Genomic DNA, 21,882 nt, shown 5'->3' with positions numbered 1-21,882 from the left:
AGGCCTCCTCTGCCGGGCAGGGCTTCCCTGAGATGTGGCATACCCGGTCCCCATTCTTCATTCAACACATAGTTGTGGAGCTTCTGCTCTGCGCCAGACCTGTCTGAGGTGAGTACGTACAGCCAGTGAGAAAGAGACGGGAAAACGACGGAACCTTTAACAAGAGTAAAGACAAAGCGATGCCGCTGTATTATATGAACTGTCACCTACAGCTGAAAGCACCATGGACTTGCCACTTCTGAGACTTCCTGTAAAACCACTTCTCCGAGCGGCCTTTCCTCCCCAGCTTGTTGTCAGTATTTCCAACAATCCTGGGCTCCCTCGTCTTGTCTAAGAGACAGCCAGCTGAGCCACTTGGGAGGAGAGCAACTCCCGAGGCTCAGGACTCTGAGTGACAGGCTCCTGCCCCTTCCCCCTCTACCTTCTGGGCTTCTAACAGGAGACCTTTCCTACTTCCTAGAGGTACTTGTCCTCACCAGGGTGATGTCGTATTTCTAGGACTAAGATTTCTTCTTCTAATGATATATATATAGATCTAACTAGCTATCTATCTAAAATGGTAATAGTTAAGCCTTTACCCTTTGTATGCTAAAAACGTGTGTGTATATGCACACACGTGTACACACATTCACACACGTATGTGCACATGCACACATGTGCATAATCACATACACGTACACGTGCAGGTGTGTACTTAATCACATACACGTGTGCATAATCGCATGCTTACATGTGTATATGCACACACGCACACATCCACATATATAAATGTCTGTGCATGTGTGTACACATATTCACATAGCTGTGTGCGCGCACATGTACATACATATTCACATACGTGTGCATATGCACACATGTGTATATATTCACATACATGTATGTGTGTATATGCACATCACATACAAACTTCTTCTTAGTGAATTTCCCCCACAAGCAAAATTTAGCTAAGCTGCTCTTGAGAACTCTTCAAGGGACATTAGGGCCCAAGCAAACAGGGACCCAGGCCTTGAGGGCTTACGGCCAGTCTGCTTTTCCCTCTGGTGACCCTACTGGAGTCTCTAAGGACTCTTCACAGTCCTCGTTCACGCTTGGGTATAAAGGCTGGTAGTGAGGTAGCTCTTGCCCTTTGTATTCTAAATGAGCTTGCACCCTCAGGAGAAAGAGATGAAGCTCTTGAGGCTGAGATTTGAGGTGGGGTTTGGTGGGATGGGGTGGAGAGGGAGATTTGGTTCTAAGGCATCTCTGATCACCACCTTCCACCCCCATCTCACATCTCTGGCTACGTGTCCTGGGACCTGGTACGACCACAGTGTTTAAGTGCAAACCTATGTTTTTGCTCCTGTGTGAGCCTGGCCAACCACTGGCCACAGGAAGGTCACTTATCTCCCAGACGGAAATGTTCAGAACCTGGCTGAGAACCATAAAGGAACCAACTCACCCTCTGAGCAGCGCAAGCAGACAGTACAAAGTTAATTCTTAGAGCAGGCACATAACTCACAGTGGTGCCCTCATTCAGCACGTCTATCGTTCTCAGACCCCTGGCTACCGTTTCCCCACTTCACATTGATCAAATGTAGGAAACAGACCCACTACAGCAGCAATAACAGCTAACAGCCTGATTCACAGGAGGAAAAAGACAAAAGCTGGTGGAAGAACTCAAAAGGTGGGCGTTTAGTGAAGGGACAAGCTGCTTCCAACACCTCACTGCTCCAGGAAAACATCACCGTACCGAATGACAGCCCCATACAGTAATTAGTACTCAGAGTAATAACTCGGGGTTATCTGGAAACGTTAAAACGATACCAATGTGCTCTGTTTTTAGGAAGAGAATTCGCAAGCTCTGGGCAAAGGGTCCGGCACTGAGGAGGGCCCCCTAGAGGACAGTAGCGAGTACTGCACTGTAAGACCCCTGCGCGGGGAGGGGGGGTGCGGGGGCGTGCCGGCGCTGGGAACCACCTACCTCTGGATGTTATCTTCCAGTTGTTTGACTCTGAACTCATCTTCCTCAGACTGCCGCCTCCTGGCTTCCTCCTCTTCGGCAGTTCCAGCGGGGATACCCTGCAGCAGCCATTTTTCCCGAAGCACTTTGGACTGTGGGAATGAGGGAAGAGAACAGACTAGATGACACCTTTCAGTCCACAGCCTTCTCTGTGTCGCGGTGCCTCGGTTTTAGCTCCGCCCCTCATCAGCGGTCACCTGAATTGCTGCCTTCGCCTCCTCACTAACTTGGCTCCCGACTTCCCTCAGGCCTAACCCCTAGAGAGCCACCAAAGGGGTTTATTTCTGCATTTCCTACTATAAACAGCTTTTGAAAACATACAGAAAAACAGGAAACAGTAAAATGAATGCCCATGTAACTCATCTAGCTTTACAATGATAAACAGTTGCCGTATTTCCCACAAATTCTTCACCAAAGCATTTTAAAGGAAATAACAAACATCATGACATTTCACCCATAAGTATTTCAGTATGAATCTCTAAAACATAAGGACATTTTTCTGTGCTACTGCAATTCCATTATATAATTTCTTAAGATCACCCTATATCGAGTCCGTCTTAAGGTGTTTCTTTTTTTAAAAAAAGATTATGTCATGCTTCTTCTTAGAAGCTTTTTAATGATTCCCAACCATCCTCAGCAGTGGTCTCCAAATGGTATTAAAATCATGCACTCCATTTGCACCAGTGTACTAATACATTGTGAAGTGAAATAAAAAGGTGGGTTGTTTTTTAGTTTGTTTGTTTTGTTTTTAGTAGGCTCAGGTGGAGCCCAATGTGGGGCTTGAACTCCCAACCCTGAGATCAAGACGTGAGCTGAGATCAAGAGCTGGATGCTTAACTGACTGAGCCACCCAGGTGCCCCGAAATAAAAAAAGTTTTGAGTTTCACATCAATGGCTGGGAGGGAGCCATTACTGCTTTGACAAGAGAAATGAAAACAGCTCAAAAGAAAGGCATGCTAAAACTCCCTAAAACAAAGAGCAAGGTGAGGAAGGCATGGGAGAGGATTTTTGATTTGGGTTTCCATTACATGGTCCCTAGATGGCAGATGGTGGTTATTGGATGTTTGCAGGGGCTGGACCCTGGGCATCATGGCTGAGCGTCCCCTTGGCAGGTCGGTGGTCCTGGGAATGGAGTGCTGTAAGGGTGCTGTAAGCAGGGCATGTCACCAGTTTTTCCCTGGTCCCATAATGGCTATGAGGCCATTCAACATAGTGTAAGCATAGAGTAAGCACTGGGTTCCCTGGATCCCAGCATCACCTCCATCAGAATCTGGTTTGACCTCATCAGGCAGGCTGAGCAAGGTAAAGGAAAGGGAGCCCTTATAATGACTAAGAGCCAGGTTATGCACGGCTTGCAGCCAATTAAATATGATGTACAGAAATGAGAGAGTGGAATATCTCTAATATTGTGGACACAGAATTCATACTCACTTCAGTTTCCTTTCTACAGCTCTTATAAGCAAAAGGTAGACAATTCCAGAGGTTCACATTTGTCTTGAGATCAAGGAATAGGAGCTACTTATGATGAAGCTATAAAATGAGTTACTAAAAATTACCGACATTTAGTAATAGTAAGAATTCATTATCGGTTCTGATTCACCTTTCTATTGAGAAATCCAGCAGCTACGCAGGGCTATGAAGCCCCTGCTGGATGCACAGGTGCAAGTTCCAATGGCTAGAATTCCTACACTTCTTTTTTTTTTTTTTAAAGATTTAATTTATTTATTTGACAGAGAGAGAGACAGCGAGAGAGGGAACACAAGCAGGAGGAGTGGGAGAGGGAGAAGCAGGCTCCCCGTGGAGCAGGGAGCCCAATGCATGGCTCGATCCCAGGGCCCTGTGATCATGACCTGAGCTGAAGGCAGACGCTTAATGACTGAGCCACCCAGGCGCCCCCAATTCCTACACTTCTGAATGGACTTTTTGTTAGCAATGCCTCGGTGTGGTGTCCAGGTAGTCATAGTCTTCACTGGTGTTATTCTTGCCCTTTAATTATAGATCGTTTTTGGTGGACGTCTGTTTGGTTAGCCTTACATACAGTACATAGGGAAGCATATTTATGGCACTTGACCTGTAGCTTTCCACTCATTAAAGACATGAGGTTGTTCATATGTAAGTTATTCCAACTGTATGCTAAAGGGATTGTACACAGAAGCCGCCCTCACCCAATTTAAACAGTTATACGTCATTGGTAACATGGTGCCTGTAAATGTATATACAACTACCACCAAGGACAGTGTCAAAAAAGTACTTTAAAAGTTTCTAGGGCATTGTTTAATAATATAAAATCATGTGTAAAAGCTCACAGTACAATTTGTTTACATTGGTTGCTCTTTCTTATGGGCTAAATTATAGCTCCTCCCCCCACCAATTCATATGTTGAAGTCCTAAACCCTCCTACCTCATAATGTGACTGTGTTTGGAAATAGGGTCTTGAAGGTTAAATGAGGTCATTGGAATGGGCTCTAATCCAGTATGACTGGTGTCCTTATAAGAAGTGGAGATTAAGACACAGACATGCACAGAAAGAAGATCATGTAAAGACACCAAAGGAGGACACCCATATACAAGCCAAGGAGAGAGCATTAGAAGAAGCTAACCCTACCAACACCTTGATCTTGGCCTTCTAGCCTCCAGAATGATGAGAGTATGTCTGGTGTTTAAGCCACCCAGTCTGTGGTCTTTGTTATAGCAGCTCTAGCAAACTACTACATTCTCCATAGCTTTATTACAGAGATGTTTCTTCCACTGGAAAGTGGGGATGAGTGGGTTAAATTGGTTTCTCTTTCTAAGTGGGCTACAGAAAAAAAAAAAATTCAAAACCACTGTTCTCCACTCAAAATTCTCCAGGTATCATGCTCACACACAGTGAGAAGCCATGTCAAACAGTGGTTAACAGCCTGAATTCTGGAGCCAGTCTCCCACTTATTAGCTGTGTGACCTTAAGACAGTCTCATCAGCCTCACCAAACCTCAGTTTTCTCATCTGTAAAATGGACATGATGACAGAGCCCACCTCAGGCTTGTCATGAGGATTAAATGAGTTCATACACAAGTGCTGAGCCCATACTTAGTACTAGAGAAATGTTTATTATTGTTGTCCATGCTGTTCCTCTGGCCTCTCCTCCCTTCATCTGAGAAAGAGCAGGTAAAATGAAGCCTTCCCCGCTCCCACTGGCAGGATCCATGGCTCTCTGCTCTGTCTCCTCTAGCAGAGAACATACTCCAGCGCACTCTTAACACTGTTCTCCAATTCTTTCTTTTTGTATCTTTCCTCCTCTGAACTCCCAGCTCTTCAAAGGCTGGGACTGTTCTTCATTCATCTTTGCATCTCATTGCCGCACCCAGCCCAGTTCCAGGGAATGAATGAGTAAATGGGTGAATTGGAAAAATCTCAACTGTCATTCTAATTACTCAGGAGGGGGGTGTCGCACTTTCATTCATAGTGCTCCGTGAGTTGAAATGTTTGATACTCACCTAGTTCAACCTATAGAGGGTAAAAACCCTGTTAGGATTACTGGGGGACAGATCTATTGGCAACCTTGGTCTTGGTGTGTGTACTCTTCTGAAAAGGCAGCCATGGACAGACCCAGCCTTCTCTGCCCCAGCAGGGATGCTCTGCAGCCGGGGCTTCTTGAAACGTGACACAGTGGCTATTTTTGGGAATGTTCTGTCTGCTCTTCTTCACACTGTGCCTCCTGCCATCCAGGAAAGGGTCTAACGGCTCATTTCTGGCTAATTGAGTCCTAGCCATCCATCAGTACTTCTGACAAGAGCCGCCTGGTGACCATGAACACCAAGAGCACGTGTGCCCTCTCATCTGTCTCTTCTCTGGATAAGCCAAGCATCCCCAACAGCTGGAGCCAAGAAGAGAGATTCTAACAGAACAAGACAGTGGGCCTGGTCTCAGAGAAGTCCGTTTCACAAAAGTGTTTGGATATTACAAAAACAAAAAAGCAAAGTTGATTTTTTTTCACTTGGTCTTAAAGTAATGCTGCTAGGGCAAACCACTGATTCTAATACGTTTACCACCGAAGGTTCCCTTAACCTACGCCAGATGCCCTCCTGTTGTCTCTGAGGGTCGGCTGTGCTACGGCCTTGGAATATAATGCACTTGTGCGGGCCGATCACACACACCCATCGAAAGCGCCAGTTTCCCTCTACTGTTCTGGTCCCTATTGGCTGCCTGAGTGTTTCAGAATTAAGTGACAAGCAGAGCACGGCAGAAGTGAACACTAAAAATAAAAACTTTTCATTTTTTTTTATGTCCAAACTGCATATACCAAAAAATTGTATCATAGCTTACAGGGGTGAAGAACTGTCAAACTTCACCTTTGTCAAGTGGATGCAACTATGAGGAGTCAAGACAAAGGAAGTATGCATAAGGCTTACAGGAGAGCTTGCGAAAGCACAGATTCCCACTCCCAGAGATGTCAATTCTCGAAGTTTGGGATAAGGCCGAGGAATCTGAATTTTAATAAGCTCCCAGGTGATGCTGCCATTGACGGTCCTGGTCCGAGGTCCACAATTTGAATAGCCCTGCATCAGAACCTGTGACTATCCAAACACCTGGAGAATGCATAAACTTTCCCACTGGTTATCCAAACGCTGACCCGAAAAGGAGCTCATCATCCTTCCACATAGCTGTCTCTCCTCCTGCATCCCCATCTCAGGAGCAGTGGTGTCCCCATCCACTCCCTATGTGCCAGACACTCTGCCAGGTCCTTCAGACACTGCTCTGGAAGACAGGCAAGTCCCCAGGATCACCAAGCTTTTGTCCCAATACACAAGGATGCAAGATAAATTCAGACTGTGATACATGCATGGCAGGAGGTAGGCAGGACAATATGACAAACAGGGATGGACTGAGGACACTTAAGGTGGGAAAAGTCCCTGCGAGTACGTGAACATTTGAGCTGAGATCTGAGATCCAAGGAAGGCAATTTCAGGGGCAGAGACCGGCAAATGTAATAGCCCAGATGTGGGACAGAGTTTAGCGCATTTGTGGACCAGACAGAATGCCCAAGCGGCTGGACCATAGTGAGTGGGGGGTGGGGAAGGGAGGGTAGAAGAAGCTGAAGATGGAGAGGAACGCAGGGGCCAGATTAGGTAGGGTACAGCAGACTTGCTAAGGAGTTTGGCATTTATCCTAAGCACCATAGGAAGAAAACAGACTGAAAGGGACAGGATTACAAAGTATAAGTGATTGGACTCTATTACATCATCAGGTGACAGAGCATGCTAGCTTGAAACCAAGGAGCAGCAGAAGAAATGGAAGGCACAGGGCGTACTTTAGAGGTAGAGTCAACATGACTTGCTGATAGATTAGATGCAGGGGCGAGGGAAAGGGTGGGATTAAAGGTGACACAGATATTTGGTTTGAGCAAAAGGGTGGATGGTGGTATCCTCACCTGGAGATTGGAAAGACTAGTGGAAGAACAAGGGCTAGAAGAGCAGAAAACCAAAACTTGTATTTAGGGCAGCTTAAGCTTGAGAGGCTTATAAATGGAAGTGGTACCATCTAAGTGGACATGTCAGGAAAACAGCTGAATACAAGAGCATGGAGTTCAGGGGACATTGCAGTTGGGATAAATATCAATTTGGGAGTCACTGATGCATAAATGATATTTGAAGTCATGATGACGATGATAATTCTTATCACTCCTCCCCATCGACTCCCAGTAAGACCTTGGTTTGGTATTAAGTTTGTGTTACATGATTTCAGTCCACGCAGAAGCCAAACCAAGACTTCTGAGAGAAGAAACCAAGTTCTAACTTCTACTCAAGCTCTGTTTACAGGGCCAGTGGAGACGGGATGGGAACAAGGGGGACATAAAGTTCCTTGACACTGTGTACCCTGCCCGTCTATTCAATATTTTAAAAATTGAAATTGGCCTTTCACACATACTAACAACCAAGAAAAGTCTAAAATTAGTGCTAAAGGTTCACAATAGTGGGAGCCACTGTAACATGTTTGCAGCAAGGCCCCTGGTACCTTCAGGCCATGTAGCAGATGACCTTGGTGAGTTGACAATAAATATCTTGCAGGGCCACAGTTCAGTCTTTGATTTTTTTTTTCCATTCAATCTTTTTGAAAGAAAAGGTTGTGGTTTTTAAAATATAATGACAATTTTCATAGCTTGGATTAGAAAAAAAAAAAAACTCTAGTCAGAGTTCCCTGCTCATAAATAAATAATTCAAAGGCAGCTTATGTATTGAAGAGAGGATATTAGCAATTTGATTCTGACAGTGCTGCCCCTGTCATACAGACCTTTATAATTGTGACAGTTCCAAAGGGATTCATGTGGCAATACATACTGCCTGCCTACTCTTGCTGGGACCTTGGGCTGACCAATAAAATAGACAAATCTCTGGTAATTCAACCAAGAGAGCAAAGGGAATATTAAATTTAGTCTGTCTGGTATAATATAATAGTTGATTTATTTTTTAAACTCACATTATCACAAGTCACATAATAAAAACAATAAAAATAAATAATTGTTTCCATGGAATACAAAGCCAAGACAATTTTTCAACGGAAGAATAATGATGGCTCTTGCCTTATGACATATTATTAATACATATTATATATTTAAAAAGCTAGAGGGATTAGATGAGGATGGTATCGGCACAGGAGTGGCAGATTCATGGAATAAGAAGAATCCACAAATGGTGGACTCGAGTATAAGGGAGAAATATGTATATGATAAAGAAGACATTTAAGTCAGTGAGGAAAAGAATGAATTAATCAATAAATCACGTGGAGGCAACTGGCTCCCCATCAATAAAAAGTAAAGTCGTTCCTATCTTATTTCATATAGAAAAATAAATTCTAGGTGGGTTAAAACTATTGAAGGACAAGAAACATCCTAGGTAAGTTTTTGAGATGTTCTTTGCAAGAACCATATCAAAGTCAGAAATCATAAAGCAAAAGAACGTTAGATGTGATGTCACAAAAATTACAAAGTTTTGTATGAGATTTTATTAATTACTTATTTATTTGAGAGACAGAGAGCACAAGCGGCGGGGGGGAAGGGAGAGGGAGAAGTAGACTCCCCACTGAGCAGGGAGCCTGACATGGGGCTGGATCCTAGGACTTGATCCCAGGACCCCAAGATCATGACCTGAGCCGAAGGCAGATGCTTAACCGACTGAGCCACCCAGGCACCCCTTTTATGAGAATTTAAAACAGCCCATACACCAAAATCAAAAAAAGAGGCAAAGGTGAATGTATTTTGGACCTGAATGTTTAATATCATTTCATTTTAATCACCAGCTGATGAGGCCTATGAACAAGGGTCACAAAGCTTAATCTATAAAAATATACTAGAGAAAAAGCATAGAAGAATATACCTCTGTGTGAGTTATATCTGGGTGACCAGTATACAGTTGATATGCTTTTTTTCTTTATATTTTCCTGTACTTTAAAATTTTGCTTTTGCAGTGATCGTGCATTCCTTTCTCTTATAAACAGCAAAAATAATTCAGCTATTAAAATTGCTTACTGATCCGATATGTGAGCACTTCTTGGAAATTCTTACATCATAAATATTAAATACTAAATATAGCTAAGTATCTTGTAAAAAGAAATCTGAGTTTAATTTGGCGAGGACTTCAAAGTACTTGGAGGTTTCCTAATCGCTGGAGTGTAGAAGCTCTTTCAGTACTTGGGTCTTTTATTGCATTGCAGAATTTGTTAATTGTCCATATATAAAGTAAGAATATTCCGTTTTGTGGCATTGCTCACTGCATAATCCTAAATATCACAATTACCAAGAATATTAATCAAATAAGCATCAAAACTATTATCTTGCATTCTATTTATTTGCTTTGACAAGAGACCAGTAAGTCTATCTAAATAATTCATACCTCATTGCATGAGAATACGTGTCTATAGACTATTTGACAAGGAGAATTATATCTTAATAAATATGAAATCTAATTCTAATGCTTTTCCATTTAACTTTGCACTAAGCGCATATATATATATATATATATATATATATATATATATATATATATATTTTAGGGAGCATCCTAGATTTTATAAATTAGTTAAATAAATATTGTTGGCATAGTTCTTAATATTTTCTACTTACAGGAACTGCCAATAATCAATAATGTCTCCACATGGTCTAAATTTTCTGGAGTCCATTAAAGTATAACTTACAGTAAAGAGACAATGATGGTGGTAATTGGCATTTCTCTAGACAAATTATTCAAAATGGAACATTTCCTTTAAAGACAAGAGTGTCCTGGAGAAGGCTTGGTTTTGGAGGCACACAAGCCCTAGCATTCAACCAGGGTTCCCTCGCTTATCGTCTCTCTGTTCTTGGGCAAATGACTTGACCTCACGAGTTTGTTTCCTCACCTGTGAGACAGGGAAAGTGGCCATTTAAGTCAGTGACGAATTTTGTGGCCATTATTGAGGGGATGTATTTAAAGTACCAGGCCCACAGTAGGCACTCAAAAATATGACTATTATCGAGGATGGAGAAGGGGATGACAAGGCTGCCATGCGTCCAGGACAAAGCTGGCTGAGTCTCTACCAAGAGGCTCACAGAGGAACTATCACCTCAATGAATTTACTAACATCCACGGGTGAGGCTGCCAAGCTCAAAACTGAATGATCACAGGGAAGATGACGCACGCTATTCAAGTTCAGTCAACAGCTAACTGATTGAAAGTAGAACATATGCTTTTCTGGTGCCTGAAGTGATTATATCTCCCAGTCAGGCACCACCAAAATAACTCAGTTATTTTGGGAATGATGGACTCAGAACAAAGAGAGGCAGAGTCATGAGAAAAGTTTCACCTGATCCACTCCTTGCTTACCTCAGACCCCACCTCACCAGAGCATAGAAACTTGGTACCTGCAGAGCTGGAGTTTCTCCAGGGAAGTCCAGATAAACCACCTTTGGGATCTCTGAGGTTGTTTTTGGTTTTGCTTTCATTGTTCAAGGTTACTGATCCACCCTCATTCTGTCTACATGGGCCTTCCAGAGAGAGAGAATTACAACCCATTGGTCTCCACTTATTAAATTGCTATCACTTCCAGTCTTTTCTCTCCAGGTTATAGGAAGATTACTTAGGTGAAAGTGCTGGGTGTTCCCTTAGATAGCCAATTTTATCAACAATGTGAGGATTTTACCAGGATAACCATAAAGAACTATCTGATTCCCTTGTTTCCAAGTCTCTGAAGGAGTCTCACTGCTTCTACATGCAATACTAAGTCCTCTTTACTGTTATTTCTGTTGATTGGGTGGCTGGATACATGGATGGATGGATGGATAGATGGATACATGGATGAATGGATACATGGATGGATACTGTGCTGGACATCAGCAATGAATGAGTCCTTGGTATCTTATCTGGCATCCAGAATGATAAGAAGTTGGGACAAAAGAAACTTAATCTTCTGACATATGTTTATTGCCTTTTGATTCAAGGAAAGCAAAAGCAAAGAACCATGTTGAGCTTAAAGGGAAGAGGGGCTGTCTAGTCAAAACAGCCTCTCATTTTTTCAGTCTCCTTCATAAAAAAAATCCACCTTAAACCTAGAATTCACTGAGGTGTTAGTACATTTTGGTCTCTTATAAGGAGTGAGTTGACTGTACTCTGAGCCAGAGTCCCAGCTCTGTCCAGATTGACCTTGAAAAATTCACTTGGTTCTATTAAGTGTTTTTAAGTCCCCCTCTCTGTAAGAAGAAAATACTAACTTTAGCCCTCAATGCTTCCTCAGGAATGTTGTAAGGAGAGAGTAACAGCATATGGGATATAGTGTAAGCTCCTACAAAGAAAGGTCCATAAATGGATTTACAAGAGCAAAAATAAATGGGCAATATTCTCAGTATCATGCTATTGTTCTTCCTTTTAAGCACATTTCTCTGGTTAAAGTTGATAGTAAACTGATAAATATGCTAAGCGGATTTAGGTCATGCTGCTCTTTGAAACCAGCTTGCTGATAATTCTCATCTTAAGGATTCATTTAGCACCACCCTATCTTCTAGAGAAGAATGGGAAATACAATCATAAAGACTCATCTTGTTTAAAAGAATCTAAACTATCTCTACCTAGCATCACCCTGAAGTCAGCCCCACCTTCCCCACCAGCCCTCTGAGCAATGCAAATCTATACATGACTGTCACGGCAACTTGAGTTGAGCAGGAGAAGGTTTTCCTAAAAAAAGCCCAGAGCAGTAGAAGGCATGCAGCAACTCCCAGCTGGTCACTGGAATGTGTTCACAATATGCTGCAAGCCTGCAGAAAGCAACATGCTATAGCCCGTGGAGTCCTTGTGACAGTGACAGAGCTTTCTCGTAGGCTGCAATCAATTATGATGCTTAAGTGCCTTATGTTTTAAAGAAAAATAAATAATGAAACATCTCTCTCTCTCTGTGCAACGGAGACCCAACCAAGTCAAATCATTTCAATGCCATCTCTTGGCCAACTGCTCGTTCTAAGAGAATACTTCCAAAATTGTGAAAGTAGAAACAAAATGAATGAATCATGGGAAATACACAGGGTTGCTCTTTTATCAGATCACGGTGCTTTTATCTCCCGTTTCTCCATATCAAGAAAGAAAATACTCAGATTTTTAATCTATAAAAGAACAGTACGTTCAATGTGTCCTTTGGAAGCTCTGAACAGACACATGCTCAGCACCTAATGCACTGGGGATGCAGCCCCGGAACACTGCCTCGCCCACCATGTGGAAATTCCCATCCAATTTCTATATATAACCACCACATTTCACATGCACACACCAGCCCCCAAACCCGTCCACATGCACACTATAATCTCCTCATGCTCGCAGAAACTGGAATGCTGTAACAATGCCCTGCATTGGAGAAATTCACAAGAAAAGCCAAGAGATGGTTTCCTGACTAAAGGAGAAAGGGCTAGCGCAGTCGGCGGCAATGCCTTCACGCCAGGGCAGGCTCTGCCCAGCTCTCTGGAGTGTGATCTGCATGTCTAATAATGGAATAGGTTCGCGGGATCAGCCACTTACCTTGGAATGCTGCAGCAGAAGTATCTGCTCGTCAAGTTCCTGTCGCTTGCCTTCTATTTCAGTCTGCCTCTTTCTTTTTTCCTTGAAAATAAAGAGAGAGAGGCTGTAAGAGTAGGTGGGTGTTGGCTCCAGGAATTTTAAGGCTGGAAGCAGTGGCAGCAGCACACATCTGTAGAGACACTCAGAGAGACGCTGGGCACACACACAGTGTCACCTGCCTCTCCGCCTCCAGGAGCTTTCTCCCTAACATGCCTGCTGTGGGCTCGGCGAGTGGGAGAGTCTCCTCCGTCAGCCAGGCTGCAGCAATTTCATCCAGAAGAAAAGGCGGTTTCCACACACACACACACACACACACACACACACACTCACAGAGTCATGTTCTATGCAGTGTTAATTTGGAGACAAAGAATAAAAATGTCTCCATCGAAAAGATAAAGGTTGTTATAAACTGCAAAGATGACAGAATGAAACAGTGGGGATTCTAGGGTTAGCTTTCTCTCATCGAAATCACATACACATGTAATCCAACACAATTTCCAATTTCGTAGGACAAATCATCCCGTTGGACATCACAAACAATGCAAATTAGATGGGTGGTCTTTGCTGAAACTAGTCTCGGGGTGGGGGTGGGGGAGCACTGCATGTGGGTGGGGCTCCCTGAGGTTATGTTAAATATGAAATCTGAAGTTGGTCTGCCTGGATCCAACTCCCAGCTCTGCCATTTGCTACCTGTGTGACCTCTGGCAAGTTCTTTTAACCTCCCTGGGTCCAAACCTTCTCTCACATAAAGAGGAGATCATAATTTGTACCTAAACCATATGGTTGAGGCGTGGTTTCAATGAGATGATAATGTAAAGGATTTGGAACAGCGGTCTGGCACATAGTAAATGCTCAATAAACGTTATTTGTTCTTATACTTATTGCCACATGTTTACTTCTAGGTAATGCCTAGACGCCGGCTCTAAAGGGAGGTAATTCCCCTGTATTTAGAGCATAACCTTTCCACTGGAGTGCACACTTAATGCTCTTCTTCCCCACACTTCTCAAATGCAGACAAGAGACATCATATAAACGTGACTGATTTAAGAACAGAAAGGCCTGCCTTTAATGACAGCTTACTTGTTCCATGTTTTGTTTCCAAAGTGCACAGTGGGGAGGTCTGCTGAGACATTTACGGCACTGGATTATTTTCCTTGACTCACATATGCAGGGAGAAACTTGCTAGACAGACAGAGTGGCATCCGACAATAGAACAGCCAAACTCTGGAGGAGACGATACTGTGGAAGGCTGGCTGCTGGGCTCTGTGCTAACAGAAGGAGTTGCTACGTTTTCTATTCAAGTCAACACAGCTATGATTTGTGTTACAACCAAGCTCCTCTGTGCAATGCACAGACTTGTAAGAAATATTAGTTTATAATCTCAAGCCGCTGGGAGATATGATATCCGAGTCAGGGATATAACCTCCCTGCCAAAGTGAGGCCCAAGAAGTTAACCATTTACCAAAGAACTCCGGTCAGTGGCGCATTATGGACGCTGCCTAATCCCAGAGAATGTGTAAGAACATATAATATATGACAGTGGATGGGAAAGTGAGGACTAATGAGAAGAGCCCCCCTATCCAGTGCCTCAGAAGTGCCACATGACAAAGCAAGGACCTCCGGAACCAGCCACCATGTCTATATCCTAGCTACTCTAGCCCCTCAAGAGTAGGCTCACGGGACTTTATCATTCGCTCCCACTGGCTATCCAGATATGTAGTGGTCCAAATTTAAATCCAGATCCAAGATGTAGTATGTCACGGACACAAGATGCAGAGACACCATACTTTCATGCATGTGAAACTGTGTGCTACGTGTTTGTTATAGACTGAACGCTTATGTCCTCCCCCTAAATCCGTATGTTAAAACCTAATCGCCAGTGACAGTAATTAGGAGGTGGGGACCTTTGGGAGGTGATGAGGTGATGAGATTGGATCCCTCCTGCATGGGACTAGTGTGCCCTTATATGAGGAACCCCAGAGAACTCTTTTGCCCCTTCTACCATGTGAGGACACAGTGAAAAGACAATTGTCTCTGACCCAGGAAGCAGGCCCTCACCAGACACGGAATTCGCCAGTGCCTTGATCTTGGGCTTCCCAGCCTCCAGAACTGTGGAAAACAAAGTCAGTCTATGGTATTTTGTTATAGAACCTGAATGTGCTAAGCCAGTATTCTAATTACACGTCAAGTCATTTGCAAACCTAGGCTTTCCCACCTCTGGGTCTTTGTTCGTATAGAAAATCCTCACTCCAGAGTTGCCCACCATGATATGAGTGAACTATGCCTTGAATAGAAAAAATATTCCTGATGGTATAAACAGTGAAATTTTATATCCCCAAGCAGTAGACTCACTGGTGGTCACTGTGAACAGACATGGTCAGAAAGATGCAGGTTTTAAGTTAGTTCATTAAAAATGGGTAGGAATTAGGTAGATATAAATTAATGGGGCGCACATTCCAGGAAAAGGGAATGTGTGAACAAGGGTAGAAATGTCCCTGCACATTCCAGGGACAGTGAGGAGGGAAATCTATCTGAAGTGTAGGGCTGGCTCTTTGGAATAGAGATCAATGATTCAAAAGATTGGCTAGGACTAGACCATCGAGGGCCTCGAATGCCAGGCCAAGAAGTTTGGATTTTATTCTATAGGCAAATGGCATATTGCAGGGTTCTAAGCAAGAGAGTGATATGGTAAAATGGCACTTTGGGAACATTAATCTGGCACTGGTGTATAGGATGGATTAATAGGGGACGGGATGCTCTTTCTATAAAGGTCCAGACAGTAAATATTTTAGGTTTTGTAGAACATACAATCTCTGTTGCAACTACTCAAAGCTATCACTGCAGTGCAAAAATGGCCTTAGACAATATGTAAATGAATGAGTATGGTTCTGTTCTTTTTTTAAAAGATTTTAGTAATTTGAGAGACAGACAGCACAAGCAGGGGGTGAGGGAGAAGCAGTCTCCCCACTAAGCAGGGAGCCCGACACAAGGCTTAATCCCAGGACCCTGGGACCATAACCCGACCCAAAGGCAGACACCTAATTGACTGAGCCACCCAGGCACCCCGAGTGTGACTGTGTTCTAATAAACCTTTATTTACAAACAGAGGTGGCAGGCCAGATTTAGCCTGTAGTCAGAATTTGCTGGCCTCCGGATGAAAAGATCATTAAGTGTCTTAGGAGGATGTTGCAATGTGGTGGGGAGGGATAAGCTAACAAGCCCACTGTAGCTTAGAGCTGTTCCGATCAGAATGGAAAGAAAAGGACAAATACAAGAACCAGAGCTGACGAGACTCAGGACTAATAGGATCTAGGGGGGGTAGGCAAGGCAGTGTCTTGGCTTTCAGCCACACAGACCAAAGCATGCTGGTGCAGGAATGGGCAACAGTGGGAAAGCAGTAGTTCCCCACTGGTGCCGTGTTCATATTTTCTCTGAGGAAACTCCTTATTAGGTTAAAACTCAAAACCAAACAGTTGTTAATATACACAACCAGGCACCAGCATCAGCATGTTCACATTTGTGTTCTGTCTGCTGCGGACTCAGGCTTGGCCCCGTCCCAAGGACCCTTTGTTCATCAATGGCTGTTAGAGGAATCTTTGGTGAGTTGAGTCTGCTCCCACAGTGATGGGGTTAGGTCCTGAGGTCACTACGAACCCAACAAAAGAGGTACGATGTGCAATCAGCCTCTGTATAGAGTAAATTATGAGTCAATGTCCAGCAAGTTCCAGTACGACACTGCTGGGTTCCTGGTATCGCCTGCTCGGGCTGCTGAGATCTGAGCTGTGCTCCTCACCTGCTAGCCTGCTCCTCCCCAGACTTCTCCTTCCCTGGACGAAGGCAAAACCACTAACTCTCTTCCCACTCCAGACAGTTAGACGACATGATTCCCTTTAGTCTCATCGACCATACAACTGTATGTTGATAACTTCCCCATCTGGATTTTCAGCCTAGATTTCTCTTCTGAGCTCCAGATTCCCATATCCAATGGCCAAGAGTTCATACCCATGCCCTCAAATGTAGCGCTTGCCTAATCATCATCTTGGCCATCCCTCCTCCCCTAGCCTCACATCTTTCTATTCTTCATCTCAGCAAATGACGCTACTCAAGTCAGAAATTGCAGTTATCCTGGACACATCACTTTCTCGAAAGACCGCTTCCTGTTGGTTCTGCTTGTCATTCTCCACATCGTCTGCTTCCCAAATACAACCTTTATTACTACCTTCATATTCCCTCCTTTATCTCCCCACCTGCACATGTAGAATATTCCACATTAGTATCTTTAGCAATCCATAGCACTTACCTGTTACACCCAATTTCCATCTGGATTACTGCAGGGATGTCCTCACTAGTCTCCCTGCTTCTGAGTCTTGGCTCTGAGCAAGTCCCTCTGCATGGCTGCTAGAGTGATACTCTAAAATGGAAGTGTATCTCCATCCCTTACTTCAAATCCCAGAATGCCTCCCATTGCCTGCAATGGCAAATAGTAAGTTTTCCCTCACTGCTTCATCTGACAAAAAAAGTCCTGGGCCACCTGGGTGGCTCAGTCGGTCAAGTGTCCAAATCTTGATTTCAGCTTGGGTCATGATCTCAGGGTCATGGGCTTGAGCCCCACATTGGGCCCATGCTCAGCACAGAGTCTGCTTGAGATTCTCTCTCTCCCTCTCTGCCCTTCCCCCTGCTCAAGCTCTTTAAATAAATAAATAAATAAATAAATAAATAAATAAATAAATAAAATCTTTTTTTTGAAAAAAAGTATTCCTCTTTGACAATACAGTTTAAATATCAATGAAACTAGAGTAACCATCTGCCCAGTCTTCTTTCCTTCAGAGAATTCACATACCCTCATTGTAAATGGAACTGGTGGGTATGACAGTCATAAGTTAATCACATGTAGCCAGGCTCATCTCTGCCACAAGGATTTGCATGTGACACAGGCTGGACTAATCATTCCACCTTATCTCAGTGCAATAGCAGTTGGGCCAAGGGCTGGCTAAACGACCCCCACAGGACCAATAAGAAATACTTCTAGGGATAGACACATGAATACTGGGAGAGAAAAGCTCCCTTTCCACTAAGATTAAGCTGGGACAATGCACATCGGAGTGGCAATTTTCCCAAGCCACATGGAAGAAATGTATCCATGTTGGAGAATGTCGAACATGCAGAGAGAAGAAGAACTGAAAGACAGAGAAAGAAGGATCTTGATGACACTAATGGGTCCCAGGTCTAGTTATGCATGAAGCCAGAACCACCCCTGGCCTTCCTAAATTATATACACTAAGACACCTCCCTTTTGCTTAAGCTAGTTTGAGTGGTGCTTCTATCACTTACAACTCAAAGAGTAGTGACAAGTACAGATGCCTTTTCTGCTCCCTCCAAACAGAATTCATCATCCCTCTTTCTCTGCTCCCTTTATAGGCTGTGGGTCTTTCTGCATGAGCACCTTGAGCACCTTAGCACTTACACATATCTTCTCCCTTTACCAAACTACACGCTCTTTAAGGACAAAAGTCTTGGCTGATGCAGGGGCACTTGGGTGGTTCAGTGGGTTGAGCATCCGACTCATGATTTCGGCTCAGGTCATTATCTCATGGGTGGTGAGATTGAGCCTTGAGTTGGGCTCCACACTCAGCAGGGAGTCTGCTTGAGATTCTCTCCCTCTGCCCCTGCCCCTTCCCGCCTCTCCCTCTCTCAAATTAATAAAAAAAATCTTGCAGCATCTCCAAAGCCTAGAGCCCTGCATGATGAAGACATGTAATAGTTATATCTGACTGAGATACTTGCTCCCCTCTGATCATGTTCTATTTGTATAAATCCTTCACTCAAATGCATTATGAATTTGCACTCATGACTTCAATGGCAGTAAAATATATCATTGAAAACACATTAGCGATCAGTCAGTAGAACCAGAAGTGTCTTTCTGTTGGAGACATTAGCCCATATGGAATAGACTATTATTGCCATGCATAAAAGAACAGAGTTGAAAAAGCTAACTCTGGGAAGGAATCATGGAAAGCTCATTCTGGGGAGAAAAGCTGGGGTAAGGGGAAATTCCAGGGAAAGCATAATGAGCTGACAGTAGCGAACCATTCAGGGGGAATGTGACTCGAGAGACATCTGGAATGAAGTGATCGCAATCCATTAGGAAGGTTTCCAGATCCCTCTACTATCTGGGAGGCCCAGCAAGTCACTTTCATTGTCTTTCTGTAAATTATATATTTTCCTGGCAAGTATTTTCTGGAAGTATTGCAACATTATGAAACTGCAGGCTCTTAGCATAGTAAGGAACACCACTGGAATGGAGCACACTCTGGGCAAAGGTGGTTAGTCAGTACAATGGCAAGTCCCTAGGAAGCCTATGTTCACCCTTGTGCAGCAGGAGGCAGACTCCCTCTTTCCTCCTCTGCCCGGGCTGCAACCCAGGCAAGGTGGTGGCTGGGGAGGCGTCCCAGATGAGTCACTGAGAAACAGTGAGAGAGGGGAAGAGGATGAGCAGGGAGGGCAGTAAGGAGCAGAGAAAGGTAGTTCCCTTTCCTCTGTTGAGGCCCACGTTGACTTGAGCAGATACTTAGAGCCCCAGCACGCATCTGTGGGAAGGAACCAGAAGACCTACTTATTCAGAGCACTATTGCCTTCAAGAGATGCCAGAATTTAGATGAGAGGGGGAAAAAAGAAAATATGTTAAAACTTAAATGCTGCAGTCTTTTCCTCCGGCTATTGCTAGATAAAGAGAAAGTTGCTTTGATGGCCGCCCATTGTGAGCCAAAGGGAATGTGTGTCCCTTCCCTGAGCTCACACAGGCTTTTCACTGACTCTGGGCCAGCTGGTTCCTAGGCTTTGCAGTGCAGAATCAGAGAAAGGGGCAGAGTGAACCACAGACCCAAACTGTTTTAAATAGTTTGCACTTGGAAAGGGAACAGGGCATATAGCTGATAGGGGGGAAATCAGACAGAGAAAAGGAAGGCAAGAATGAAGAAAAAAGAACTGAGATGGCTTGGGGACAGCTTGAAGTTCACTCATTTAAAAAGAAAAGGAACTGAGTTATTAAGACCAGAATATCAGGAGGAGAGAATCTTGTGGTATTTTATTGTGGCTTATCAAATGAATCCTCTTTGATGTACTCCCAAAGATTCCGGTAAGAATACTGGACTTTTCCTCAGTCTGTGCTTCTCTGAATGTGCCTTCTAGCTGAAATGGAATCACCATTTTATATAAGTTTTTATATAAAACTTTTATATAAGCTACGCTAAATAGTAAGGTAATGGTGAGAATTAAATTATGGAAAATCAACTTGCAAATGGGGCCCCTGTGAGCTTTTTCTATTAAGGAATCAGAATGTCATCTCAGGCGTGGTTGAATTATAATTACCTGTTTAATGCTATTGTAGAACCAGTGTTATTTATGTATCTGAGGAAGGAGAAGCAGGATGGTCGGTCTGAAAACTGAGAACCTGAGTGATCAAGGATAAAACAATCGAGGAGGTGCCCGCCCAGCTCTGTCCAACTGCCTGTCCAGATAACTTGAATGTTGAGTTTGCTCAGCGGACATACCCCTACCAGAGATCAGTTATCTGATCTCAATGCCACCAGATATCAAACCTCTCTCTCCTGGCTCTGACTTGGAAGGTCACCAATCATGATTCTGATTATATCCAGGCTTCCCCAAGTAGTTAGCTAAATGGAGAGATAATGCTTGTTAAGCCCCCTGCAATGTCCATCCACCATAAAATGAATAACATGGTGCTTGGACTTAGGTTGACGAGTGTATTGAAAGACAAGTTGTTATGTGATTTTCTGATCCCACAAAACTAAAGAGCAGAATCTGGAATCAGTTCATAAGTCTTGGTCAAAGGACAAGTAAACTACATTTCCTATAATCACACTGCTTTGCCCAGCTGTGCACCCATTCAACCTACAACATCGCCACACGAAGTAGAGAATTCTACAACTCTATTTATTCATTCCCATTGCTTAGTTTGGACCAGCATTCCCATTTAGGTAATTATCTTTCATTCAACTGATTACTTGGCCTTGAACTTGCCATCTATTGGTAACAGAGGGAACTGCCTGCTTTGTTTTGCTTTTAACAGAAATTATGAAGTCAAAAGAAAGAATTTTAAATAGGAAAGAGCCACTGATTAGTTCAAACTTCCCTAAGGGTTTTTGAAAGGATACTTTAACACCTAAAATCTTAACAAACATTATACAGAGTTTAGATGCAAAATTGAACAGTTAATATAGCTAGCCTATTAGTGACAAGTCCGATGCACAACACAGGAAAGTTTTCGTTTAAAGTCTTTTGTAGATACTTTATAGTCCATATGGATTATATCTTAAGTCTATTTTTAAGATACGTCCTCAGCATTACCCCTTAAATAATTATTCAGCCATATAGCTATATTTTTGCTTTAATGGTCATAACATCCAGTTCTTTGCTAGGCGTGCTTCCCCTTAGCATCCTTTTCTGGAAACCAAAAAGGAGAGTGGTCTGACATGGCTCTCATGAGAAAGTAAGATCTGTTTTATGGTATCATATAGATAAGTCCACTGTGAAGAAAAAAATCAGGCAGTTTCTATACAGATGGAATGGTAGAGAACTCTGAGAAAGTCCCAAATGCCAGAAATAACATAACTAAATTCACCCACAGAATGTAATCTCCATATCATCACTCTCAAAGTACTGCGTTACTCCTACCATGAAGCCACATGAGCACCGAACTACGAGTCAGGAGACCCAGCTTTGGGTACAGGTTTGACCCCTAACCCCTGGATGCCTTGGATGAGTCTATTGTTTCTGGGCTTTCGATTCCCCACATGTGAATTGAGCAGGTTGGAA

The 21,882-nt window shown here is 43.4% G+C and overlaps 1 protein-coding gene across 11 annotated transcripts in view; it reads right to left on the bottom strand.

Annotated features, from left to right (window-relative positions):
• Positions 1-21,882, bottom strand: part of PALM2AKAP2 (PALM2 and AKAP2 fusion) — a 448,663-nt gene that overhangs the window by 245,934 nt on the left and 180,847 nt on the right. For 10 of the 11 annotated variants that reach the window (XM_032418283.1, XM_032418278.1, XM_032418286.1 and 7 more), the window contains 2 exons: positions 13,009-13,089; positions 1,961-2,091 (listed from right to left, as the gene is read on the bottom strand). Coding sequence is in view for 9 of the 11 variants with exons in the window: in XM_032418278.1 (XP_032274169.1) it covers positions 1,961-2,091; positions 13,009-13,089 (212 nt within the window). In the remaining 2 variants the exon portion in view is untranslated. Of the gene's footprint in view, positions 1-1,960; positions 2,092-13,008; positions 13,090-13,226; positions 13,306-21,882 lie in introns of those variants that run through there. The other variant, XM_032418284.1, reaches the window with a different exon arrangement.

The sequence above is a fragment of the Phoca vitulina genome, unplaced genomic scaffold (assembly GCF_004348235.1).
Source record: "Phoca vitulina isolate PV1807 unplaced genomic scaffold, GSC_HSeal_1.0 scaffold21, whole genome shotgun sequence".
Classification (NCBI taxonomy): Eukaryota; Metazoa; Chordata; class Mammalia; order Carnivora; family Phocidae; genus Phoca; species Phoca vitulina.
The sequence above is the reverse complement of the archived record's forward strand: the minus strand, read 5'-3'. Positions and strand labels throughout refer to the sequence as shown.